Source organism: Rousettus aegyptiacus, unplaced genomic scaffold (genome assembly GCF_014176215.1).
Source record: "Rousettus aegyptiacus isolate mRouAeg1 unplaced genomic scaffold, mRouAeg1.p scaffold_m13_p_6, whole genome shotgun sequence".
NCBI classification, from domain to species: domain Eukaryota; kingdom Metazoa; phylum Chordata; class Mammalia; order Chiroptera; family Pteropodidae; genus Rousettus; species Rousettus aegyptiacus.
Genome location: NW_023416309.1, coordinates 12402074 through 12428891, shown reverse-complemented (window position 1 = coordinate 12428891; position 26818 = coordinate 12402074). Strand labels below are relative to the sequence as shown.

Genomic DNA, 26818 nt, shown 5'->3' with positions numbered 1-26818 from the left:
CCTGGAGCTGGGGTTTGAAGGAACTAATGAGGCTTTGGGCAGAGCTGAGGGGAGAGTGAAGGCCTGTCCTGCCACTGGAGAACAATGTCAGGCTCCTGGGACAGCCAATGTCTTTCCTGAGCCTCCCCAGAGGCAAAGCCATAGGTTACGCATATAGGCAGAATATCTAGGAATTCCAGTAGCTTCCTCTTGCAAAGACCTACATCCTGTTACTTTGGGGGCCACTACTGCTATGCTATGGTTTCCCCCACCAAGTCAGACTTCATGAGAAAACCCTAAAACCGAGGTGGCCTGACACGGTGAACTGAAGGAGAAGGCAACACTCTGAACTAGGCAGACGGTCCCTGGTTCTGGGTGTTCTAATTGTGTCCCATCGTCGACACATTGTTTCTCACCAATCTTGGCAATTGCCTTCCTTTGCTTCCCTGCCATTGTTTTTTCTCGTTGCACTAATCTTGGTATGAAGCTTTCACTGCTAAAATAGCCCTTCCAGGTTGTGTTTACAGGGCATGCAGTGCCAACTTCTGCAAAAGGGCCTGGAGGTACACCTTTGGTATTACTGGCCCTCTTCCAGGCAGTTATTTCTGAAATCGGATTATTTTATATATTTAAATATATAATATATAATGTAACTATAAACATTTTCTATTTTATACAGATATTATATATTTTGAATATTTATTTACATTTCCTGTACCACTGGCTGACTCTCCTGATTGGCTCTTCTGTTCTTCTTCTCGGAGATGCCCCTTTCTTTCTGCAAATTGCCATTTCCCCCCCACTCAATTGAACAGCTGTTTGTCAGTCTACTATGAATAAGATCTATATTTCAGGTCCTTCAGGGTTGAGTTAAAGATGAAAATTACACTGTCCCCCATCAAGTTTATGATCCAATAGGGAGAAGTAAAAAATATATATATACAAATGACTGTAAATAATCATAATCATTGTGTTTATTGAGCACCTGGTATATGCTCAGTGCTTTAAATGTGATATTTCATTTAATCCTTGCAAGCCTTGCAAGATAATGGTATCATCCCCCATTTTGTAGCTTGGAATTCCTTAAGGTTATAGTGCTAGTAAGTAACAGAGCTGGTATTTGTGGGCCACTGTCTTCCAGAATCCATGAGCTTCCCTACTGTAGTTCCAAGAGGCCTCACACTGCAGACCATAAAAATCATGCCATAAAAGTGATGTGAGGCTCCAAGGAAGAGCTGGATGGATCTACAAATGCTTAGTAACACATTTAAGATAGGTGTACTAGTTTACATCCTCCTAGGAGCAAAGGCCAAGATGGAATTAAACGTGCAAGAGACTTATTGAGGGATATGCCTATGATGGACACAAGAGAAACAGTAGCAGCTTTAGATTTCAATACAGGATGGAAGCAAGATTAAGTAGGAAGACTCTCAGATGGCAATGCAGTTCTAAGAAAATTTCGGCTAGGCTGAAGGGGTTTCCTCAAGCCAAAGTCATCTGTTAGAGGAATTGCACGTTTTGTAGGGATGGACCTACACGAGTGTCCTCGCCATGCTCGCTCATCTGCTGGGAGCAGCCTGTGTGGCTTCACTGGATCCAGAAGGGCAGCCCCTGGAGCAGTGAGTCTGCTGTGCTCCTCATAGCAGCAGATCTGAACAGTGCATTTTCATGGCTGCCATGATGGGCTTAAAAGAATTGGCTTAGTTTCAGGGTTAGCTATGTCGAGAATGACATTTGAGATAGCACACCTTCTATGGAACACTAGTTTCTCAATATCCTTCTCGAAAAAATTGGGAACATATTGCTTTCTCTTCTCCAAGACTCATCGTGCACAGTAATTCAAGGCTCTGAGAAGTTCCACTTTAAAAAAATAGGTTAACCTTGGTTTAATCCAACAGTTCCCAAACCCATTCGATCTCAAAGCTCCTTCTATATATTAATATTAATGCCCTGTGTAATTAATATTCAACAAAACTCTGTGCTTGCTTACAAAATTAGGTTTAGGCCATCTTCTGGGGGGCTTAAGCATGGACTTAACCTGGTTCATGGATTCCTTCATAGAATGATTCTGAAGAGAAGTTTCATTTACACAGAGTTGTGCTATCTGGCAGTGATGTATAGTGGAGATTGGAGCAAGAGGGTGGCCCTCAAAGTTAATCACTGATTACTTACAGCTATAACCAGCCCTAAATTGCCCCATCTCCAGATATAGCATGTGAATCATTTGAAATCCAATCATTTTAATTCCAACCAAAGGTCTAGGAGAACTTAAATTGCTGGGAGGGATGGTAGGTCACCCAGTACCAAACTGACCAACCTCCTACAGCCATAAATAATGGCCCATTGTCCCTCTGGCTTCCTCATCAGCTTCGCTCTGTACTGAGTGTCCAGGCGGCTGCCGGCCAAACTGCCCTTGTGACTTCTCCAGACCTCAGAACTCTCTCTCACCCTCTTTCCACTGACTCCCACAACAGCCCCAGAGACACAGGGCAGCCACACAGTGGATGCGGGCAGCCGTGGGATGTGAGTCATGAGACATTCTCAGCAGTAACCTAGTGACAAGTCGGAAGAAGCCAACTTCTCTTTCCCTCAGTGTAGGGGCTCATGCCCTCATCACAAATTTACCAGGGGAAAAGTTTGAAGGCAACCATCTCTCTTAATGGACCATGGCAAGAATGGTCAAAAGCAGTGAAGTCTTTGAATGTTTCTTAAATACAATTAGTCACCCTCAATGGGTAAGGCCTTGAAAATGGGGAAGCAATGTGGATGGCGGTTAAGAGCATATGTTCAGACAGACCCGGGTTTAAATTTTGTCTCCACCACTTAAAGAACTAGCTATGCATCCTGAGCCAGTTGTCTAATCTTTATTGGCTCTTGTTTGATATCCGTAACAGGTATCTATATAGTGCCTGTTTCATAGGGTTGTTATAAGAATTAAATAAAGCATATGAAGGGTTTAGAGCAATGCCTGGCACAAAGGAAGTGCCCGATGTATGTTAGCTATGATTATTCTGATTGTGCTCATCATTACTGATGTCATCATAATTAAATACTGGGTGGGTGAGTGAGGGATAGAGTTGAGAAATGGTTCTCACAAAGAATTTGATAGGGAAGGCAGAAATCAGAGTTTTGTTGTTGTTTTTTTTTTAACATGATGTTAGGTAAATTTTACTTTAAAAAAGAACCATAAATAAATATTGAACTCTAGTCAATGATATGAATGCTGAAGTATTTAGGGGTGAAGTGTGAAATGCATCCAAAAAGTAAGAGGGATTGATGAATGGATAGATGGATAAATATGGGATAAAACAAATACAGAAAAAATGGTAATTGTAGAATCTAGGTAGTAGATATATGAGTGTTCATTATATAGTTCTTTCAACTTTTGTGTATGTTTGAAATTTTTCATAATAAAAAATTGAGAAAATATCTGATAAATGCCATAAAGAAACAAATGCTATAGAAGCTCAGAGGAAGTTAATGAATGTATAGCTGATAAATCAGAAAAAAAACTGTGGTAGTAGTACATTTGAGATGGGCTTTAAAAGGATTCAGAGAATTTAGCTCAAAACATCGGGATCGGGAAACATTCCGGTGGGATGAACACCATAAGCAAAGGCAGCGCCTGTGATTTGGGAATAGTCTGTACCCCGACCTAGCACAGGTGGCAGGAGGAAAGATGACTGCAATGGAAGGCAGAGCAGGACCATGGTCCATCTTTCTTATTTCAGGGACTTTATCCTACGAGTAAATGGGAGCCACTGAAGTTTCTTGAGCAGGACCTTTCTGTATTTCCCACTCTGGGCTAAGGTTTCCCACAGAGGAAGATTTGAGCTTTTTCAAGGAACAAAACAATGTTTCACCAGTGTTCTTACTAGAATTCTGAGTATGACCACAGGTTGCTGACTGGATGACAAATAGTTTTATATCAGTCTCTGTATCAAACCAGAATCACTACACTGGAATATCAGTTGAGAGGAACTACATGAAGTTTACACTTAAATTGTATCCTGTTAATCTGTAACCCCACTATATGCTTTAATCATTACAATTTATATTAAATACTAAATTAGAATGGAGTCTACCTGCATGTGATCTGGAGAGCTGTAGAAAGCTCCTCCTTTTCCTTAGTCACTGCTGGGGTTCGATAGACCGTCTAGATCAGTATTTTTCATGCTTTAGTGTCCCTAAGAATGACAGCCCAAAATTGCATGCACAAAAGTAGGCACATTGTCTTTTATGCATAATTTCAGGGATTTTCCACAAGTACTGGCTTGACTCTTGAGCCCAGTTAATCCTAGGATGCCCCTTAACCCTAACTCCCCAAAATATTTTTAAGTCCCTCTATTCATCTGTGCTTTCCTTAGTTTTCATCCCAGTGCTGTCTGTGCTTCCTTATTCCTGGTTTGTCCTCCTATTGCTGCCCACCCTACCACCTCATCCTATGGTGCCTTCGAGAACCTTGTTCTATTGTAAGCAAACTACCCTAAGCCCTCAGCTTCACCACTGAATACTCCTTCAGTCTCCTCACCTTAGCACGAAACTACCTTTTCCTATGGATACTGGATCCCAGGGAAGACTGTTCATTCTCCTTCACCTTCCTCCACCCTAGGACTGGACCTGGGGATAAGAAGGGTGGCTGCTTCCTCCACACTCCTATAAAATCACCTGCTTTGAGATTCATGCCATCAGTTCTATTACCCTCTGCTTGTTGTTATCTTTTATGACCAGCGTCCTGGTCACTCCCCTGGGTTCCCTGAGGACTTTAGTGCCTACCTCACAGTTTATCTGTCTACCTCTTATCCCAGCAATATCCTGGTGACTTAACTATCCCTGGCAACAACTGGTGCCTATCCTACCACTGTGTATTGGATGTGTGGGGGCAGAGAGCTCCAACAACCTACCCTCACCCATTTTCCTTGACCACCTCAACTCCAGTGAACTTCACTTCCACTCCACCCTTTTATGGCTACTCATCACCCACAATGCTCCACTGCTAACCCTTACATCCCAGCATCCTATATTCTAACCATAACCAAAACTTACTGTCTTCTCTCTCACTCTCTCATCTCATCTCAATGTTTGTTTCTACTGCATGAAGATTCTCGGGCCTTGGCCCCAGTATTGCCCTTAAAACTAGGCAAGAGAAGCCCCACCCTGGGCCTCATAGTTTAGAGGGCCCTACACTAGCTAAATCGTGCCTATCCTATAGAGCAAGGAGTCTACAGAGCCAAGGGAACATTCCCACCGAAGCTCATACCCATTCTCTCTATTTATGGACTAAACTCTGGATACAGAAGATATCAGTCTTCCCTGTTGAAGAAGTCCTGAGCCTGCTTCTGGAGCCTGCATGTACTTCTTCCCCAGAGCCCTTTCTTCTGAGTATGGACTGAACTGCCAGCAACACATCCTAAGCCTGGGGGTGGTCAAGGAGACTTTGTATGTGAGGGGGGATAAAGCTTGGATATGTGGCTGGGGCATACCCCTCATGTTGAGGGACACCTTGCGACAGGGAGAGAAGGAATGTGTATCTAGGGCTGGCTCTCCCCATGTGACCTTATCTGGCACAAACAGGAGTAGGACTGAGTCTTCATAAAGGACCCTTCAAATTTTGTCTGACGAGATTTCAGAACTGCTGCGGACTCCCAAGTTAATCCTGTCCCCCACCTTTTTTGATCAAGGGTGTCTTTAGCAATAATCCTGTGCCTCTCTCCCTGTGAGTGTTGGATGTGTGTGGGACATCTTGTTTCTTTAGTTCATAGGTGTTCAGATTGAAGGAATTGTACTGGAGTTGCTGTGCGTAAGGAACTTCACCTGAGAAACTTCTTGCCGATGCTATGAAGGCTGGAGGTTTGGGGAGGGAGTTAGCATATTTTCCATGTAGGAGAAATGTAAAAAATGTGACCAGAGCATTGACTGTGGTGATTTAAAATACATCCACAAATTCTTTGACATTTCTTTCAAAAGGTGGAGCCTAATTCCTCTCCCCTTGAGTGTGGACTGGTCTTAGTAACTCACTTCTAACAAATAGGATAAGGCAGTGTGATTTCTGAGGCTGGAACATAGAGACATTGTGGCTTCGGTCTTTCTCTCTTGGGTCACCCGGTCTGGGAATAGTTATCTGCCTTGTCATGAGGACACACTGAAGCAGCCCTATAGAGAGATCCATGCAGTGAGGAACTAAGGACTCTTGCCGGGAGCCACGTGAGGGGGCCATCTTGGACGTGGATCCTTTAGCACAGTCACCCCTGCGGAAGACTACAGCCCCAGCTAACATCTCCTCCCTCCCTGTTGCATACAGCACCTGGTCTTCCTAGGTGGTCTCCCATCCAAGTACTAATCAGGCCCAACCCTGCTTTAGCTTCTGAGATCAGACTGGATCAGGTGTGTTCAGGGTGGCATGGCCGTAGACCCAGCTAACATCCTGACTGCAGTCCAATGGGAGGCCCTGAGCCAGACCACCCAGCTAAGCTATTCCCTAATTTTTGACGCACAGAAAATTTCAGATAACAAAATATGTTATTTTACGCTTTAATTAACAGTAACTAATACTCTGTCTTTACCTCACTCGAATGCTCCTCAGGATGTGCTCCTGTGAAGCACTGCCTCCTTCTCCCAGTGCTCTCCCCTTTTGGCTTCTAGGAAAGTACTCCCTCTTGAGTTTTCTTTTAGCCTCCTGGCCTGTCTTTGTCAGTTTTCTTCACTAGCTCCAATGCTCCTAAGGCTTCCACCATTTTTTCCTACCCTATTTCTCATTGACTTTAATCACACCTATGGTTAATCACAATTAAAATTAAAAATTTCATGCCAGTGTCTCTTACCCAGACCTGTCTCCTAGGCTTCATAACTTCCTATTGGACAGCTCATTTAGATGTGGCCCCTGGCTTTTCATACTTATCTGAAATTGAACCATCCTCTTCACCCTCACATCTGTCCCTCTTCCTGTAGCTTTTCCCACAAAGGAGTGTAACCTTTGTGCTCCTGGTTTTTCAAGTTAGAAATATTACTCCTAGTCACACTAACTCCTCCTCACTTGCTACTTTCAGGGCCTTCAGCATTCGACTCCAGCCAACATCTTTAGACTAATCTCTCAACTTTTTCTATAGTTTTTTTTTTCCAGCTTTAATTAATTACTTGTAGTTTCCAAATGATTCTTCCCACTTCAATCCTGGTATGGCTTTGCACATGCTTCCTTCTAGAATTTTGCTTTTCAATCCTTGACCTATTGGCTTTGTCATTTTGACAAGTCCTACTTTCAAACTTAAGTGCAAGTGTTTCCTCAGACTGACTGTGCCCACAGTTCTCTTATGCTTATATTTAGCATTGTAGTTGCAACTCCTGAATTCTCCATCCTTTGCTGTGACACAAGTTTCCCTGGTGTTTCTGCAGGTCTTGTGACAGCTTTGATCTCAAACTATCTTTTTTGCTACATAAACATCCTTAGGAGCTAGAGGTAGTGTCTCCCTTTAGGGTAGAGGGCAGATTTTATTTTCTGGGAAGTACGGGATTGTCTCCCTCTGGGGCAAAGGTGGGGCAGGTTTGTTAGCAGCTCCTTGTAAGACAGGGAGTTTTCTAACCTCAGGATTCTGCAGCTGTGACACAAACATATGGTGTGCACGGCCTCTACCTAGGGTGGTCTGAATCACCCTTGTGGGACCCAGATGGCAAAGAGAGCTACTTTGAACACGAAGCTAACGCTCTTTGCCGTACCACAAATAACAAAGTCCTTTGTCTCTAACCTTTGAGTTTTATGCTTCTGTCATAATCTACGAACTTATGAAACCATGGCAGACTAACTTGCTAATTTGCAAGTAGGGTAAAATCTTGGATTCTCCAAAGTTCTTGATACCTCTACACACACTTGACAATAAGTGCCATGAGAGCAGAAACTGTGTCTGAATGGACCTTGCTTCCCCTTTAGGTGACACGAGGTAATGCGGCTTTGGTCTCAAGGGCTTTGGATGTAAGTACTCATATATATTTACTGAATCCAACTTTTAAATAAACTTCCATGATTCCTCTGGTTACGAGGTATCGTGTACATTTTTGGGGTTTGGGTGAAGCCTCAGATTAATGTTCTGTGGCAAAGTAAAATTCTCTGGAGATTAAAAATGCTGCAGATACAGTAGTCCCCAATGTCTTTGTAAGAACATCCAAACCCGTAGAGAATTTTTATGAGTATATTTGAACAAAAATTGACAATAGTAGCCAGGAAGCAAGATCTCAGATGCTCTGTAGAATAATAGTTTTTGACATTAAGGAAGGTTACGTGAAGGTGGGAGAAAGCAAGGCAGGGACTGAATTATAGGATAGTTAACAAGATTATGTGCTCTCTCTTTAAAAAAAAAATTTTTTTTTTATAAGTTTACTTGAGCCAAACTGACGACATTGCCAGGAAGCAAGATCTCCAATGCTCCCAGATTTTATGTTTCCTTGAGGGTGGTTACTTCTCTGGAGGGGTATTACTTATGGCATTTCAAAGGTGTATTAACCTAGATCTACAAGAACAATGGACAGGGCTTGCTTATGGCGAAGAGGTTACTTTCCGCAGAATCCCTTCTTCTTCCATGCCTCTTATCTACAAGGGTATATGTTTCAAGACCTCCGGTGGACACCTGAAATGGCAGATGGTACTGAACCCTATATATACTATGTCTTTTTCCTATCCATACAGCTTATCTACAGCATATTCACGTTGCCAGCATCACCATTCTCGTGCTTTGGGACCATTATCATTAAGTAAAATAAGGGTTACCTGAATACAAGCACTGCTAAATGGGGACAGTTGATATGATAACCAATATTGGGGCATAGACACCCAGGACAAAGGGATGATTTATGTCCAGGGAGGGAGGGAGAGACGGGAGCTAAATTTCATCATGCTACTCAGAAAAGCACAGTTTAAAACTTCTGAAATGTTTATTTTTTGGATTGTCTTTCTGACTGCAGTTGACTACAGGTAACTGAAGCCACAAAAACCAAAATCATGCATGAGGGGGCACTACTGTAGTTCCAACATGAATAAGCCCTACTGCAGGTAATGGAGGTGACTGAGCTAGAGACTAAGTTTTCTGGGAGGTGTTATGTTATGCTGCAGTTGCAACGGGATAGCAGTCTCCCATTAGTCTCACAATAGCATCAAACATAGCCAGAGCAGACTAGCTTCCTAGTGGAGCCAAGCTAATTTCAGACCAACCTGTCTGAGCTTGAATGACGAAATTAATTAGGGTTTCTAGTGCCTGAACTCTTGGGAGCAAAGACTCTCCTCTTTCCTCCTAACCCTTTACATTAATAAGCCCTACCATAGCCAGGCAAGATTGCTGCCTGGGCTTGCTCACTGGAGGGAAATCCACCATGGCAGCTGTAATCTAGGTTTGGATTCTGGAAGCCTATTTAGCTATCCCCTTTCTGGTTTAGGAGGAAGGTGGAACCTCGGCAGCGTTTGAGCAGATGGCTTTCAGAGCCAGAGGAAATGGGGGTTGAGGGGATGGGGGAAGGGCGAGTGAGGGGGTGAGGGAGGAGCTTTTATAGTCTATGACTGAATGACTATTAAAGACCACTTCATCTCATTTAAACTTGTCATTTTATAGATAAGGAAAATGGGGTACAGAAGGGATAAATTGCTGAGATTGGCGATTGATTCCGGAGCCTCAACTGACTCCATTTCTATCTCACTGGAGGGCTCATTTTTTTGTTCCCTTGGCTCTTCACTCTTCTGTATAACCAGGTCGCTTGAGTGCAGCTTTCTCAGGCCTGGTCATGGTTCCTAAATTTTCTAGCAGGCTTGCCTCGCCACGACAGCGCCTGTTTTGTGCGCGTGTAAAGCAGCCCCATCTCCAAGCTGGGAGGAGGCGGCAGAAGAGGAACCCTGAGGCACCAGCAGGGAAAGAGGCGGGGCACCCTGAGACGCGCTCATTTGTTCAGAGAGAAGCAGCTCAAGAGTGCCTTCTAGGCGGAGTCCGGCCCAGCGTGGCAATTACACTGCCTTAGAAGGCAGACGAAGGAAGAGGGGGCGCGAAGGGTTGGAAGGCGGTGCCCTTGTGCCCACTCGTTTCTCTCTGGGTCTGGAGAGACTGTTTCAGTAGCGAACGCTGCACTTGCTCAGAGAAAATGAGGAGCACGCTCAGCGGACCCTGCCAGACGCCCCATACCGGGGCCCGTCTGCAGGGCTTGAGAACCACAACCAGGAAAGCGAGACAGAGATGTACGTGACTCGCATCGTGTGCAGCCACGCCCAGTCGCGCCGGGCCTCGAGCGGGCACGCGCCTGGCGCCCCGCCCCGCCCGTGACGAGCGCGCGCGAGGCCTCCGCCCCATCCCCCGCACGCGCGGTCCCTACCGCTTGGCGTTCGCCGTTCCCCGCCCCCTCGCCTCTGGGACTGCCCTCGTAGCTGCCTGACCCGAGATCCGGCAGCTTCTGTTTTTCCGGGCCCAGCCGACGGACTGAGGCAGCCCACCCAGGGGGCGGGGGTGCCCCCGGTCCCTGTGGTTGTGCCGGAGCAGGTAGGAGTGGGCAGCCGGTGGCGATACGGGGACAGGCGCAGTGGACAGCCCTGGGGACAGCAGCAGGGTCCTGGAGGGGGGAGGACAGGGTTGCGGCGGGCGGAACGGTGTCTCCTTCACTTCGCCCTCCAGCCGCGGCAGCTGCAGCCCGATCCCGAGCGAGCCGAGCGGCCTCAGCTGCGAGCGGAGTGGCGGCGGCGGCGGCCCCCCTCAGGAGACCACTAGGTACCGCCGCGCCCGCCTCACTCTGACCTGGGGGCCTAGGCCTCGGCGGCCAGACAGGAGGCCTGAGCCGGACGCGGGGTTGGCCCTGGCTCCCTAAGATGGCCGCGCCGCCCCGCGCCCCCTCTCCCTTCTCTGTCTGAGACCCCCTTCTGGCCCCTTGACCCGCCTCTTACTTCTGCTGACCGCACTTCTTGTCCCTCCCGCAGATCACCACTTCCCGCGGCCTCGCCATGGCGACTTACGGATCTACTTGCGTGCGGCGTAAGTAGACAAGGCATCCCTGCGGGATGGGGCGGCGGTGTCGGGGGAGTCCAAACCTGTCGACCAGAAAACCTCAACTTCTTTCTCCCATCTCACTTAGGACTTGGAAATTCACCCTTTTCCATAGCCACTCCACAGTCTTGACCCTCCCGGCTCTGTGGAGGAGGCGCTGGGCTTCTGGATTTCGGATAAAGGGACTAGGCCAGGGGAGTTGGTCTCTGGCCGCATTCACCTTTGGCTTTTGGACGTGTCTTTGACCAGCTTAAAAGCAAAAAGTTATTAATAGTTTGATGCGATTTTTGGAGGATTGGACCAGTCATTTTTCTAGAGGAAGTAGTACCCCCCCCCCCCCCGTGAAAGAGCGCAAGGTCATTCATTACACGTGCTCCTAAGGGCGTGGACGCACTTTGTAGAATGAATGAGCTGGTGTTAGGAGCTCAGATTGCTTGCACTCAAGCTGCACTGTATTGGCTGAGGACTTGAGTTTGAGTATCGTATTAATATGTTTTAAGTGCTATTTGATATTTAGTTGATGTAGATACTTGTGTGAAATATAGATGGCCGTGTTATTTCTAAGTTACAATATTTAAATTCCCAAAGTATTAATTATGTACCTTTCTCGACCCACTCTAGAATGTTGGTTTTGACCTCAATAAAGATACTAAAGGGTATATTGGGTGAGGGGGCTTTGTCTTAGGTTTTGCTTTTATCTCATTTGGTTAAATCTGCCCATTCTGGTGAATTTTGCAGATCTATCTATATGGATAGATACATGTGTATACATGTGTTTGATTCTTATACTAGTCTAATCTTAGGAGGTGAGGCTGTAGGCAGTTTGTAAATTTAGGAATAGAAAGCCTCTTTTTCTATTTTGGAAGGCATTTCACTAGATGTAAAGCTACTTACTGTGTTTATCCATTATAGAAATAAGTCTTTGTTGGGGATGCCTCCTTCATGGATCGTTACAATTTTATTGTAGTTTTTAGTGGTATCAAAAACACATATCCAGTAAGTTGGACAGCTGGAATTTAAAGATAGGAAAGATAGCAGTGGGTCATAATCTAGTTCTTGGACAGAAAGTGAGAGAGCAGGAACCTTAACACTTGGAATGTTTCTTCCCACCAGCAATGTGTATTCCTCCATCATATGCTGACCTTGGCAAAGCTGCCAGAGATATTTTCAACAAAGGATTTGGTAAGAACTTTTTAAAAAAATTTGCATCATTAGCGAAAATGTGTGTTCGGATTGCTTAGGGAAATTAAATTAATAATTTCTTCAAATTGTAAATATCATGCTGCATTAATGCTTCTATTTTAGATAAAGTTTCTGTTAAATTAGTTCTGTAGTAGTTCACATTCTTCTCTACCCCAGTTTCTTTCAGTTTTTCAAAGTCTGGTTCAAGGATTTTACCTTTAAGAAAAAAACAGCTGTGCTTTCATTCCCTTCAGATGTAGTTTAGGCTTTGGTTGACTAGAATTAGTACTATTGTTATTAGAAATTACTATTTTGCTTTTGTGGTGGTGACTCCTAATGGATCGTGGGCTTTTTCAAGTAAATTTGGGTTTTCTTCTTGAAGATTTTGGTTCACTCTCCCACTTTAAATTATTCCCTCGGTTTTTTAGATTATTAATCCTAAAGGGAGATACACCTTTGGAATAAACATTCTAAGTGTCTATTATGATAAACTATTGGCTATTCAGAAATTAAAGTTGAATTAATTTTCCAGTCTGACATTTAGGTTTTAAAGTGGTTTGAAAGATTGTGTGTGCGTGTGCATGTGTGCGTGTGTGCGTGTGTGCACGCGCCCACACCAGATAATACACCAAAACACTAGGCAAAGCTGCATAGAGATTTCTGTCCCTTACGTGGAGAAAATTCTGTCTTTTTACATGGAAGAGTTTAAGTCTTTTTTTTTTTTTTAATTTAAATTTTGTGTATCAACATACATTTTTATTCCTCCTAAATAGGTGAAATCTTGATTTTTTTAAAACTGTTAGTATGCATTTTTACATGAAAGAATCATATTGTTATCATTTGCTCTCTGCTTTAAGGTTTTGGGTTGGTGAAACTGGATGTGAAAACAAAGTCATGCAGTGGTGTGGTGAGTGTTAGCTATCTAATTAAAGTTCTGATGAGCCCTTATAATTTGCTACCCATAAAATAGTCATAACTGAAGATGTCTAGTTATTTTATATTTAAGGCAGAAGAAGTTAATTTTGTTTTAAAGGTTTTGAATGTAACTTGATTTATTTTGGCTTTGGTCTTTTTTCATGTGGTCTTTTGCCATATACTATGTATGCACAAGGAACTCAGGAAAGACTGGTCGTGTGGAACTCTGTTTACTTTGTAAAATTACAAACTTGAAGGCAGGAAACCTGTTGTTATACTTTTTCATAACCCTTTCTTTCAGTGCCTGTTAAAAGCATTAAGAGTTCTGGGCATAAAAATAGCAGTAACTCTTAATTCAAGTGCACTAATATTTATATAATGGTCATGTTCTAGCATCCTTATGGATTTAGAGAATCCTGATCTGGACATTTTTAAAGAGGTTCATATTTTGGTATTTGATTTCTTGATTCTGCCTAACAAAGTTCCTCAAAGGAAGTAGAGTAAAATTTAGTTTTATGTAATTTCTTTTCCTCCTCTAAAATTTTTGTTTTGAGATTATTTTGGGGAATGGCATAATATGTATATATTGAATATTGTCGTTTATTTTGATAAATTCTTGCTGTTGTCACTCCCTTAGTTCATGTAACTGGCATTAAAATTAATCTTGTTACAGTTTCTTAATACCTAGACTTGGATTTCTGGGGTTTTATATTTGTCACGTCTATTTGGTTTCTTGGATCTGAAAGGAGCATGAGTATTCGATGTCGTTGAGTGACTTATTTGGTTAATGTAACAGGTTTCAGAGCAGTGACTTCTTGTTTACTTTTTGTGTTTCTACTCTTAATTTACTGAGGCCCCTTATAAACACTTGCTATAATTTGTTGAAACATAAAAAGACTCAGGCCTTGTGTTTAAAAGACTTACTTGCTGATCGGAGAGACAAAATAAATTTTAAACTTGGGAACAATTAGAGAAATATATGTAGTACTAGATTGTTTGATAAATTAGAATCTTTCTTGGAAAGGAAGAGCTGTGGTGGACAGGGTTAGGAAAGTTTTGTGAAATTAGGGTCATAAAGGATGTAGAGGAGTAATTCAGGCATGGATACTGATCTTGTAATGTGTACCTGGCCCCAACTAAGTCCCATTAATAGCTGTTTCTGTTTACTTACCTGAACTCCAGAGATGTCCAGTCCACACAAGAATGTAGAAGCCAAAACTCTGCTGATGGAGTGAAGGGTGTAGGGTGTACACTCTGCCCGTGGTGTTACCTGGTCTAGTTTTGGTCCCACAATATGGTCTTCTTGGTTTTGTGTTTTGAGGATTCTTTGACACATATATCAGCTAGCTCTCATTCTATGGATTGATGGATGGCAGTGGATAGGGCCTCAAGAATCATTAATCAGTGTCACTCCGTAAAAACAGCTACATACACATTCCCTATTCTCCATGCTAGGAGATCATACTCTGTATATGTTATTTTAATAATGTTTTCCTTTTGTGCAGAGCACATGAAAATGTGTAACTCTTTCACAGTGTCAAGTTAGTTTGATCCTCTAGAGGTAGGTTTTGTTACAATAATTGAGGAAACTGATTTCTAGAAAAGTTCAGTGTCTTCCCCAGTTGTTCATTTAGTAAACTACAGAAATGGATGCCAGGACTCCTAATTTTATATCTAGTGTGTTCTTTCCTAACATAAGCCAGATTTTAGGAGATTGTATATGAGACCTAAGGCTTTGTGTCTCTTTCACTGCAGAGCAATAATTATACAGATGTTCTAGTTCCTAAGTGAAAGATGATTGGCCTTTTCTCTAAATGCACAGTTTTTGGTGTTTCTTCTTAATATTTCATCTTGGAAGATTTCAATTGCCTGCCTGTATACTGAGCTCTGGAAGATTATTAGATTTCTGGATTATCTGTAGCAGATTTTAAATTTCAGATAAGTGTTCTTTCTCAGTTGATGTGCACTTGGGGTTTGGAAAGTTACTGTATATTTGCTACAAACAAAAGATAACAAAGTACTTCAAATTGATCCCTGTGTTAGATTGTTTTTTTTTTCCTACTGTTATCATCTGTTTTGCATAATATAGTTTATATTCTGCATGACAAACCAGTTGTAGAGTAAATCTATAATTCCCTCTTCATAGTTTTTTTCTTCTTTTTTTTTAATGAGAATGTGAAAGATGGTTGGAAAGGCATGAAACCTGGTGAAGACCGTTTTTTATCTCAGAAACAATATTGGGATTACCTAAGAATTTAGAAAAACAATGATCTGTTTATGGTGTGAATTCCTACCGCGGGGTACTTTTTCTTTAAGGACTTTCAGGAAACATTTCATAATGAATGAAGTATCTATTATTATAAACTCTGATTTCTGCAATGGTTAATCTGTGATCAACCATAGTGACTTAGTTTTTTATTCAATATCAAATAGATTGGATGCAGTGCCAAAACATTTATTCCCTTTTTCCCCCTAACGATTTTTGAATCCCAAATAAAATCACCTTGGAATTTCTCTTGAAAGTTGTACAGTTTGTTTTTCACTTGAGAATTAGATACAGATTAACTTGTGATTGATTGGTTGGAAATATCAGCTGTAAAGTGGCAGTTAATAATTTAGAGGCTAATTTATCACTGTCGTATATCATGAGTAGCAGAGGGTAGGAATATTTGATGAGCTGGAAAAAAGGATTGATGAATTTACTGTTTCAGCTGGTTTTTTCATTGGTTTGTGTAAGGTAGTGGATTCTTCAGTGGTTACAAGAAAGTTCATGAAGTTATTTATTGTCTTATTAGGAATTCTCAACATCTGGTTCATCTAATACAGACACTGGAAAAGTTACCGGGACCTTGGAGACCAAATATAAATGGTGTGAGTATGGTCTGACTTTCACAGAGAAATGGAACACTGATAACACTCTGGGAACAGAAATCGCAATCGAAGACCAGGTAACATTTAGAAAATGTGCTTTAGTATTAATTATTTTGCTTCTGCATTTCAAAAAGGCAATAAACTGAAAACAAATTCTTTTTCTTTCAAAATAGATTTGTCAAGGTTTGAAACTGACATTTGATACCACCTTTTCACCAAACACAGGGTAAGCATGGATATTTTTACCTGCTTTAAATTTAAAAGCATTTCTCTTTTGTATATTTAGGAAAGATGCATATTTACTGTTTGATAGCATACCCAGCTGCCTTTTGGTGAATTTCTATGTTTGCCTTGGGAGCATACACTCTATGATTGCTGTCACTGGCTTGCCTTCAAATATTTGTCTCTTAATTGTAGCACTAACTGGGGTAATTAACATGTTTCAAATATGCTTCTGTGATAGATTGCCAGTTCTGCAAAGCAGGCTTCCTATGATGGTGGCAGTCCCGTTAGTTGAGTCTCTGTGCCTCTGTGCAGAAGTTGTGAGTCTAAATCTTTTCTACTGGAATCAATTTTAAATCAGTTTGTTCTTTTTTCCAGAAAGAAAAGTGGTAAAATCAAGTCTTCTTATAAGAGGGAGTGTATAAACCTTGGTTGCGATGTTGACTTTGATTTTGCTGGCCCTGCTATCCATGGTTCAGCTGTCTTTGGTTATGAAGGCTGGCTTGCTGGGTACCAGATGACCTTTGACAGTGCCAAATCAAAGCTGACAAGGAATAACTTTGCAGTGGGCTACAGGACCGGGGACTTCCAGCTACACACTAATGTGTGAGTGTTTCTTTTGTTGGATATTTTGATGTAGAACCTTAGGATGTTACTGATGTCTCCTTTAATTTCTTATTAATGTAGATTGAACCTAAAGGATTTCTTATTGAAAAAATAATGCATTGGTACATAATAGAAAGTACAAAGAAGAAAACCAAATTTCCCATAATCCTATTAAGTATATAATCTTTGTTAATTGTTAATATTTTGGTTTCACTTTTTATATGTGTATACAAAAAGTACATACTGAAAAGGCTATTTTATAACTCTTTTCCCTTACTGTAATACATTTTGATTATTTTTCTATAGCATTATGTATTCTACAACTTGATTGTTAGTGGCTGTATGGTAATCCCACTGGATGGATATACCATGATTTATTTAACCAACCCTTAGTTTTGGACATAGCTTATAGAAAGGCCTTTTAAAATGAAAGTTTTTAGTGGAACACTAGAGACCATGTGAGAATTGCTTTTATTTAAATGTAATGCTACATTATCAGCCCTAGTACCTTTGTCAGATTACATTGTTCTAGATTTACTAATTTCAAGTATCTTATAGTAATGATGGGACAGAATTTGGAGGATCAATTTATCAGAAAGTATGTGAAGATCTTGACACTTCAGTAAACCTTGCTTGGACATCAGGTACCAACTGTACTCGCTTTGGCATTGCAGCTAAATATCAGTTGGATCCCACTGCTTCCATTTCTGTGAGTACTATTGTAGGCTTAGAATGAATGGGATTTTGGGAATTAATCTTGGTTATGTTGACTTGTGTTGAGAATTAAATTGTAGTTCACATTATCCCCAGTTTACACACATTGGGATAGTAACTTTGAATACTGTTTTTTTTTTTTCTGTGGAGGCGGTGTTAGAAGTTTGATATCCAGGCCATAGGAATTTTTTTCATCTCAATATAAATAGGTAATAACTGAATCCCAAGACTGTCTGCACCCAGGGAAGCCAGTGTTTTGGGTTCTGGGCAGTTCTCATTTAGGAGTAAGAACTTTAGTTGTTACTTTGTATTTTTATGGTATACAAAATACCTTCAGATTTAATCTCAGTGCTCTACATGCCATTTTGTAGGTGAAGAAACCAAAACTTGGAGAGAAAGAACTTATACCATTGCTAGGGGTGAGAGGGAAGAAGTAGTAGAACCAGGCCTGGACTGCATGTCTTTTGTTTTCCCTCCTGTTACTGTTACCAGCTAGCTCATCCTGCTTTGCCTGAGCCTATGCCATCTTTACTACTGAAAGTCCTGCATCCCAAGGACCCCCTATCCCAGGTTAACTGGGTCAGGTGACCACTGTAGTCTTGTCCTTGAGCTTTTTCTGTTATTTTTTCTTTCAGTTGTAGTTGGGGTAGGAGGGAGTGCAGTGTCTCATGGTGTAGAGGTGCTGGCCCCTATTTCAGGCAGAGCAGCAGCTGGTCTTATGTGTCAGTTGTTTACTCGTCAAGAATTGCCTATATTTTAGGTACTGGGAATGAAAGAGAGTAAAACCTTCCATGAGAATTATTTGTTATTATAAAGGGATCTTCATTCTTAAGGACAGTATTTGGATAACTTAGGCAGTTAAGTTTTAGCCCCATTCTTGTTTTTTCTTAGCACGGTTGCAATCAAAGAGAATGAGAAGCACCGATAATGCTTTTCTCATTGGCAAGGCAGTGATTCATTTATTTTCCCCTTCTCTAACTGCATTGTAACAATAAAATCCTTAGGATTCACCTAGCACACTAGTCTCTGATAGCTCCATTGCTGTTCTCTTCAAATGTAGGTCTGTGGCACTATCACAGATTTAGTGCCAGCAGAAGATGCAGCTCTCTCATAGTCTAAAATGGAATAGGAACTTGGAGCCTGTGTATCCTTGAGTGATTCCTGGCATTATTTGGAAATGTATCTAGCATTTCCCACCTAAGTAGTGCTGCTGTTGCCCCAGTCAGGCATCACCTAAAGGCTTAAGCCCCAGCAGTTTCATGGTTGACTCCTATTCTAAAATAGTAGGAACTTGTATCCAGTTTTCTGAGGCTCTTAATTTGTTGGACACAGATGGTCACTGGTGGGGCGTTTCTTCTTCAGAAATGGTCATTGGTGGCTTATGAAGTCTTGGTTTTAGTGCCAAGTGAGTATAAGTGCTGTTTATTTGACTTTTGTCTGTATTACCTCGTTTGGATTGGGCTGCTTTGTATGAAAGAGTATAGACATCAAAGCATTTCCAAATCTGTTTTGATCCCAGAGGCTGTTTGTTACCTTTTTGTAGTCATAGCTCTCAAAGTGTTGAAGAGCAAAGAGCAACCTCTAGGCCCTGGAGATTGGAACCAGGTGCTCCCATTTACAACCTTAGGTTTAATGATGTTAATAGTGGAAGAGAAGGGAGCTACTCCTTGCCATGTCTTGTTCTCCAGTGTTCTTTTCAGCCATTCAAAGACTAAATCGCAAAATAATAGAATTGTCCAAGGACGACAGCAGGGACCTGGATTGGTAATGATGCCCATTGGAATGTCTTTCTTAAGCACACTCTAGTTACAGCTAAGATCCAGGGGCATTAATAAGAGGTGTGAAAATGTGAGGTAAAATTTTAATTGATCTTACTAGAGGAAGTGCTTGGCATTTGGAGATTTTGAACACTGATGGCTTTGATTCTTCAGAAGATCACCCAAAATAGTAACGTATGTGCATCAAAGTCATGGATTTAAACTTTACATCCCACTTTGAGGCTAGTGTGTATCACATAGCAAGCGAGCCTTGGTGGACTTCCGTTGGCCACATTTGGCATGGTTTTATTGTGCTAGATTAGAGTCAACACAGATTATTTTTGTGAGAGTGCGTAGGTTCTTGTCCTTATAAGGATAATTTTGGGATCTGTAGGCACATCCTAGTAGAATGCAAGAGTATTATCTCCTGCTAATTTGATTTTGAGTTTAATGGATAAGAGCTAAGTGGCACCTGGTTTTTGTTTGGCTTAATAATAATATTAAATTTTATTATGTGAATCAAACGCTGAACATGTCATAGGAATGATATATTCCTATGATAGGAAAACATGTAGGGGCTTTGTCTTTCAAAATTTTTTCTTAAAGGTGGTTTTTACATTTTATTTTAGGCAAAAGTCAACAACTCTAGTTTAATTGGAGTGGGCTACACTCAGACCCTGAGGCCTGGTAAGTATTTTTGATAAAGTAGGATTTTTCTGATAGTGTTTTAAAAATTAGTTTTCATTTCTCGGCTTCTCTTGCAAACCTCTTAAGCATACAGAAGAATTGACAGAAGAGTACAATGAATACATTTACTTTTTGCCACAATTTTGTATTCTGTTCTCCTCTCCACACTTTTTTTTTCCTGGGCTGTTTGGAAGCTGCAGCTATTTTGACACTTACCTAAATGCTTAAAGATATGTCTCCAGAATGAGAGTGTTCTGCATAAAACCACAATACTGTTATCAACCTAAGAAAATTAACAGTGATGCCATTATTATTTAATATCCATTCTCTGTTCACTTTCCTCGCTTGTACCTAAAATGTCTTATAATTTTTATTTCTTAAAATTCATTCATTGCTTTGGTTGTTCAGTCTTCCTCATTTACTTTACATAATATTTTGAACCTTGCTGTGTTTTCTAGAGCAGTACTTCTCAAATGTCAGTGTGTATGTAAATCACCTGGGGGATCTTGTTAAGATGCAGATTCTTATTCCATAGGTCTGGGATGAGGGCTTCTGTTTTTCTAACAAGCTCTTAAATGATGTCAGTGTGCCCGATTCTTGAACCATCATTTGGATAGCAGGGTTCTAGAGCACTTGGAACATTTGCCTCCTCCAAGTAGGGATTTCCCCCCAGACTTTTGTATTTTGACTAGTTGGAAACCTAAAGAGCATTAAGGTGAACACGCATATTCCCTTCCCCATATTCACCAGTTACTAATGTTTACCACATTTGTTTTATCTTTCCATGTCTGTATGCAAAATCTTTTTCTTTTCTTGACATGCCCTTGTGGGTTATTTAAATGTGTTTTACAGACATGTGGACACAGCCCTAGTGTGCATATCTTACAAGCAACACTTGGTTCTTCATGACTACAATACTATTGTCACAGCAAAGAAAATTAACATTAATACCTAATACGTACTGTAGTCTATTCAGATATCCCTACTTGTCCCCAAAATGTTTCTTTTTTGTAGTTTTTCCTTTCCAGGATCCAGTTATAGTTGTTTAGTCTCTTTCAGTCTGGATAGCATATTAAACATTATTGTATTTTTGAGAGCACTTTTGAACTTTATTAACATTTTTATGCTATGTGATTTGATTCCTTAACCTGGGATGGTGCCCTCTGAAGTCTCTCTGGTATCTCAGCTACTCCTAGGTGCCCTCTGGTGGCTGGAACTTTGGGTCAGCTGACACACTGAGGAAAAGTGACAGGCTGACCCTGGCGTAATATCAAAGAAGACTGCAGACTCTCATGAAGTATTTCACACACATCATGGTTCTCTTCTTTTGTTTATAGGTGTGAAACTTACACTGTCTGCTCTGGTAGATGGGAAGAGCATTAATGCTGGAGGCCACAAACTTGGGCTTGCCCTGGAGTTGGAGGCTTAATCCAGCTTAAAGAAACCTCTGGGAATGGATATCAGAAGATTTGGCCTTAATATATTTCCAGTGTGACCAGCAGGCTTTTTTCCCCCCAAGAAGGTGATCAAAACAAAGGATGATCTAAACAAGAGCTGTATTTTAAATATTTAGACAGTTACTTGTTAGCTGGTTTCTAGTTGAATTGGTTATCTATCTAGTTACCAATGCTGCAGTCATGCAGTCACCTATACATTATTTAAATGTATTTAACTGTTAAATGCGCTACCCATCAATAATGAAATAGACCTTTATGAAAACTGTGCAATTGTGTGCATGTTTGTTGTTTGTTTTTATGTTCTTTTAACATTGACTATTGCCATTGAATGAGATGGATCAGTGGATTTAAGATGAGGTTAAAAATTTTTTTTGTTAAATTCAATCATTAGAATCACTTTGGTATCTTAAAATATTACAAATTATGAATAAAACAAGTATACATAATTAATGACTCCAAGTATTTACAGAGTTAAAAATTTGCTAGTTAGGGTCAAATCTCTCTGGTATCTAGCTAATACTTAATTTTTCTAGTGAGCATTTTGCTCTTTACCAAAATCTGTGCCACAAAGTCATGTGTCCCTGGAGTAACTCCGTGAGCTTTTTAGATTACAATAAAATAAGAGGATATATGTCTTTACATCTCTAGTTTGTAAGTTTGTGAAAAATTATATTGGAATATTGTTAACTCTAGGAAAGATTGGAGAGTAAATGATGAAATGAAGGGATGATGCTGAAAAGTTATATACACAAACAATATCCCTGCGACCTATTGTTACAGAAAATGAACTAGGTCCTAGTTAGATGGGATGAGGCTAGGTGTAGAGAAATGGAGTAAGGTGTAGGCAGTATCAGAGGGACTGAGAGAGGAGTATGTGGACTCACCGAGAGGTAATTACTCAGTTTCTTTCAGGTAGATACTGACTGAAAAGCTTGGGCCTAAGTCCGAGACCAGGGGCAGTACCTTCAAGGTTCTGTGGTCATTGGCCTTCATCTGGACTTGTGTTCAATGGCAGAAAGTAATAGGTGTTTCTAGTTGAAAAAGTAGGAAAGAGCAAGTTTTTCTGATGGGAAGAGACAATTCGAAGGATAGGATCAAAGGTTAGAGTTGGGGGAGAGTTTTAACAAATTCAGTACTAGACCTGAAATAATTTGGAGCCTGAGAGAGAACTGATAAAAAATGTAGTACTCTGAGACTCATTACCCTAAAAGTGATACATGCTGAAAATTTCCAGGTCAAGAGAAATTAGAAACCTAAGCAAGCTCTCCATGCAGGTGTACTGGGGGCACAAAGGCCCCCTTTGGTCTCACTGTGTTTGGTCATTTGGGACACATAAGAGAAGTATGAAGTAGACTAGCAGCCTCTCAAACTGCTAGTGGTGCTGGGGCAGGGATGAAACATGGACACTAGGCCTGGTGACACCTGCAGCCTCCTGGATGGCCTGCCGCCCCTTAACTGTTGGTCCTCATGTCGTGATTAGAGTTCACCTGGTCCAATGCTCGGGACTAGGGTATGACTAACTGTAAGATGTGGCACAAAAGTTACCAATTTATCAAGGATCTACTTAGAGAAAATTGGACCTATTCACACATATGCATCCTGGTATACTTTTATGAGTTGGAGAGAGAAGGGTAGGTTTATAGCCAGGGGCCTGAGTGTTGTCTAAAATGCAAGATATATCCCAGTTGCTCTAGGATTATGAAGGTTGCCACTTGTGAGCACATGTGGGTCTTGGTTTTAGCAGCCTCCTGGTAGACTTCTGCCACCCAGGCCTAACCAGGTGGTGGCAAAACCTATTGTATTCTAGGCTGATGCCTTTTCTGCTTGAGGCATTAGTGGAAAGAACACTTAATACCTGAGCCTGACTTCCATCTGTAGTGTAGAGATCTTTCTGTGGGATTGGGGAGGTTCAAATAAGAAAAGTGAAGCACTTGGTTCTTTGCACCACCATGCTTAGCTGATGGTGCTGGAAAGCCTAACTTTCTCTTCATCTTCCTCTAGAGATCTTGTTAAAGATTGCCACGTTGATGGTCTCCAACCTATAAGACTGTTTCACACCTCTGGCCAGTGATCCCACCCAGTCCCACCTTCCTCCAGGACTCGGGGAGGGCACCCTTGAAGTTCCCAGGTCTAAGTCAAGTGGCCTGGTTCACAGAGGTCAAGGTGACAGTTCTGTGAAAACATGGGCAAGTGGCAGGCAGAACTGGCAAAGCTACTCCCCTGCAAGGCCTTTTGTCACAATCCAGGTATTGTCTCCCCACCTGGCTTAGCTGAACTAACTCAACAGGAACTTCACTTGTCTGTCCTTCCTAGGAAGAGAGGTACAGGAGGGAGACTAAGGAGGGCTCTACACCACCAGCCCTCAGAGTCAGTCTGTGCAGTGGAGGCAAACTTCAGGAGCTGGGGCCTCTGGCCACAGCCCTTGTGTCAGGCTGCCCTAAGGACTGCCAGGGAGGGGATGAACATCCGACCTTAAGGCTACCTATTGCCCAAGAAGCTGCGTATGTTGGGCCTTTCCTCCCCACCCTACTTAAGTGCCGCGTATGGAAGCTCAGAAGAATGTGTCCCGTCTAGACCTCACTTTATTGACAGATTTAAAACTGGGTCGATGGCTGGGGTTTCCAGGTCCCTTCCATCGAGGCCACAGCTAGGTGCCAACCTTAGATCTTGAAGGCTAAAGTGAGGCCATCGCCCAGGGGCAGGAGGCTGATGTGGACCCTGGCATCCCGTAGGATGCGCTCATTCAGGTTTCGCACGAACTGGGCCTGCGGGTCCCGCGGCTGAGGCTGCAACACCTCTCCTCCCCAGAGGACCTGCGGAAGGACGGGGTATCATGGTGGAACGGACCTCTGAGGGAGGTGCCTGGGCAGGAGGCGGGGCGAGGCCTGCAGCTGGGTAAAGCCTGGGGACTCGGGCTGCAATATCTCAAGGAGCTTACTTGAATACTGGGTGGGGCGTTGGGGGGCGTGGCATAGGGAGGGGCCAAGGGCGAAAGACACCCAGCCCGAGAGGATTCTTTCTTCCTCTATAGCTTACACTGAGGACAGCGAGGACGCCTCCGGGCCGTAGCAGTTGCAAGCACCGCTCGTAGTAGGCGGTGCAGTTGTCTTTGTCGGCGTCCATCACTGCCACGTCGAAGGTGCCGGCCTCGCCCGCAGCCAGGAGCTCGTCTTGCGGGGAAGGGAGGGGCAGATGCGGCTGAGTCCAAAAGCCCCGACGGCCGGAAGCCCCTGCCCAAGCCAGTTCAGGTGTTGTGGCCTCTCAGGGACTCTGGCCTCGAGTGCGCCAGCCCTGCTACCCTGCATGTGGCTGTATACCGTGAGGCTGGGCTGTGGGAGGCTGTAATTGCCCGAAACCTGTCCAGAGGACCTGGTCACTAGCTCGCACCCGGTGGCCCCATTTGAGAAATGGCGCCAAGGCCCTTGCCACTCCGGTGCTCACCCAGGGTCTCCAGGGCGGGCTTCAATCGAAGATCGATCTTGTGCTCCTCCTCGGCCTGCAAAAGAAGTGGAGTCAGAGACAGCACGTCCCATATGGAGCTGGGCTGGGAGTGGAGTGGTCGGTCTCCTGAAGTAGAACGCTCACCTGCCTCCACAGGGGCCGCCCCAGCTCTGGGGGCCCCGGGTTCACCTCGCAGGTCACCACGCGCCCGGCCGGGGGCAGCGCCAAGGCCAGTGCTAGGGCTGAGTAGCCTGTGAAAGTGCCTAGGGACAGGAACACGGATAGGATCAGGCCACAGGAGGGAGATGGCTGGTGAATTCGGTCCCCAGTGATCGCGGCCGCGGGCCCTACCCAAGTCCAGCGCCTTCTTGGCCTTAATGAGCCGCGCCAGGTTGGCCAAAAGCTGAGCCTGCTCACAGGTCATCATGGAATCCCCCTGCGGCTGCTCCAGAGTCATCTGAGTGTTGGGGGAGGGAGGGGACAGGGTCGCACCAAACCTGTTGGTCACCCAGCCCAGCCCCACTCACAGTTCAGGACCCTCCGGGTGAGGCTGTTGGTGTGGCCTAGGGGAACGCCCACCGCACCCGGGCTCGGGAGCATGGAAACCCAGAATAGGTCACCGCCCAGCCCAGGGTCACACAGCCACGTGGGATCCGCAGGGCACGAGGTGGGCGCCTGTTCCCGCTCCCCGCCCTGCTGACCAGCCGCAGGCTCCGCAGCGCCGGATGCTCACGCATGGAGCGGCTCAGCAGATACTGCCACAGGGGGCTGTCCTCAGGGGGCAGCAGGCGCTTCTCTCGCCGGGATCGCCATGTAGGGCACCGTCTCCCTGCCGGGGAAGGGGGTGCTGGGTAAGGGCTTGAAACTCCAGGGCGCCACAGGTGAGCCTCGGCCGCAGCCAGTGTGGATTCGTGGGCTCTGCTCCCGCGCCCGTCCCGCCTGCGGGGGCTCTGCGGAAGCTGCGGCAGGCTCGGCCCTACTCACCCAGGAAGAGGCCGGTAGCGAAGGCAGCGCCCAGAGCGGCCGAGCCCAGGGCCAGCGCGGCGGGCACAGAAATCCGGGGCATGGGCTGGGTCATGGCGCGGGCAGAAGGCGGCGGCAGCAAGGTCACTTGTTCTGGGGCACCCGGGAACGCCCTGGGACCCTAGGGCCCTCCCTGTTTCGCCTTGTCCAGGTACTGCCCGCGGAGCTGTGGCCTCGACCGCCATCTGGCGGCTGCTAGTCTCTACTGCAAGCTCTGCCCGAGCGAGCCGAGCGCCATCCGGTGGCCTCGCTTGGAACTTCGCCTGGCGGAGAGCAAGACCAGCACCTAGGGTCTGCGGACCTGGGTCAGGGAGGAAAAATTTGATATGCTTCTTCCTCATCTCTACCATTTCCGCTGAAGTACCCTGGGGCATGTGTGGGAGGGTAGGTGGGCCGTCGGTGTAACAGGATAGTAATGAGTACATGGCGATAGAAACTAAAGGAGTCCCTGAGAAGAACTGAGAATCAAAGGAGGCCTTTGGGGGAAGCGACCAAAGGTGTCAGGTTGAAGGAGTGAACGACCTGGTTTGCAGAGCACGACCAGAGGTTGGCTGGGGCAGATGAGGTTGATGGGGCACTGAGACAATGTCCTTGCAGTTAGAATCCTGGGTATCAAATAGACGTGGGTATGAGATTTTGGGCCCATTAGTCTCTCTGAACCTCAGTTTCCTTTGTGTAAAACAGAGACCACAATCTAATTGTAAATGGCACCAGATCCCACAGCCTGGCACGCAGTAGGTGCTTGATAAGTGGCAGCTGCTATTATGATCGTAGGTTGGAGTGAAGACATCTTGGGGAGGAAAGCGATGGGAGGGCAGGTGAGGTCTCCTTGCAGGCTGTTCTGCAGGGACATCATCCAGTGAGCACTGATTGAACACCTACTGTGTGTTAAACTCGGGGAGGCGGAATAAGTTGTCCTGGCTTGTATTCTTAGTGAAGCTGGGTTCAGAGACCGCAGGACACA

At 43.8% G+C, this 26818-nt stretch overlaps 2 protein-coding genes and 1 non-coding gene across 5 annotated transcripts; 1 reads left to right on the top strand and 2 right to left on the bottom strand.

The window, feature by feature from the left end:
- Positions 1–6271: 6271 nt before the first annotated feature.
- LOC118604651 lies at positions 6272–6391 on the bottom strand. Its single transcript, XR_004951788.1, has one exon. It is a non-coding gene; the product is annotated as a 5S ribosomal RNA (ribosomal RNA).
- A 3920-nt stretch (positions 6392–10311) lies between these two features.
- On the top strand, positions 10312–21836 carry VDAC2 (voltage dependent anion channel 2). 2 transcript variants are annotated; one of them, XM_016160253.2, is made up of 10 exons: positions 10312–10481; positions 10913–10967; positions 12093–12161; positions 13019–13068; positions 15872–16024; positions 16121–16173; positions 16548–16775; positions 17334–17484; positions 19876–19933; positions 21271–21836. In XM_016160253.2, exons 2-10 carry the CDS (start codon positions 10937–10939, stop codon positions 21360–21362), a joined length of 885 nt encoding a protein of 294 aa, XP_016015739.1. In that variant the 5' UTR covers positions 10312–10481; positions 10913–10936; the 3' UTR covers positions 21363–21836. The 2 variants fall into 2 exon arrangements, with proteins under 2 accessions (XP_016015739.1, XP_016015738.1); XM_016160252.2 differs by having other exon boundaries at positions 10312–10706.
- A 2118-nt stretch (positions 21837–23954) lies between these two features.
- Positions 23955–26041, bottom strand: COMTD1 (catechol-O-methyltransferase domain containing 1). Of its 2 annotated transcripts, none has more exons than XM_016160255.2 (7): positions 25816–26041; positions 25533–25660; positions 25183–25288; positions 24976–25094; positions 24832–24886; positions 24427–24560; positions 23955–24203 (listed from the first exon to the last, which is right to left on the bottom strand). In XM_016160255.2, the coding sequence occupies exons 1-7, from the start codon at positions 25907–25909 to the stop codon at positions 24051–24053; spliced, it is 789 nt and encodes a 262-aa protein (XP_016015741.1). In that variant the 5' UTR covers positions 25910–26041; the 3' UTR covers positions 23955–24050. The 2 variants fall into 2 exon arrangements, with proteins under 2 accessions (XP_016015741.1, XP_016015740.1); XM_016160254.2 differs by having other exon boundaries at positions 24427–24620; positions 25816–25909.
- Positions 26042–26818: the final 777 nt, after the last annotated feature.

Coding starts and splice junctions, on each gene's coding strand:
- VDAC2 (XM_016160253.2), top strand. CDS start 10,937: ATGGCGACTTACGGATCTACTTGCGTGCGGC. Junction 16,776..17,333: donor TTCCAGCTACACACTAATGT/GTGAGTGTTTCT, acceptor AGTATCTTATAG/TAATGATGGGACAGAATTTG. Junction 19,934..21,270: donor CACTCAGACCCTGAGGCCTG/GTAAGTATTTTT, acceptor TTTTGTTTATAG/GTGTGAAACTTACACTGTCT.
- COMTD1 (XM_016160254.2), bottom strand. CDS start 25,909: ATGACCCAGCCCATGCCCCGGATTTCTGTGCCCGCCGCGCTGGCCCTG. Junction 25,095..25,182: donor CAAGAAGGCGCTGGACTTGG/GTAGGGCCCGCG, acceptor TCCTGTCCCTAG/GCACTTTCACAGGCTACTCA. Junction 24,621..24,831: donor GCCCGCCCTGGAGACCCTGG/GTGAGCACCGGA, acceptor TGGCTTGGGCAG/GGGCTTCCGGCCGTCGGGGC.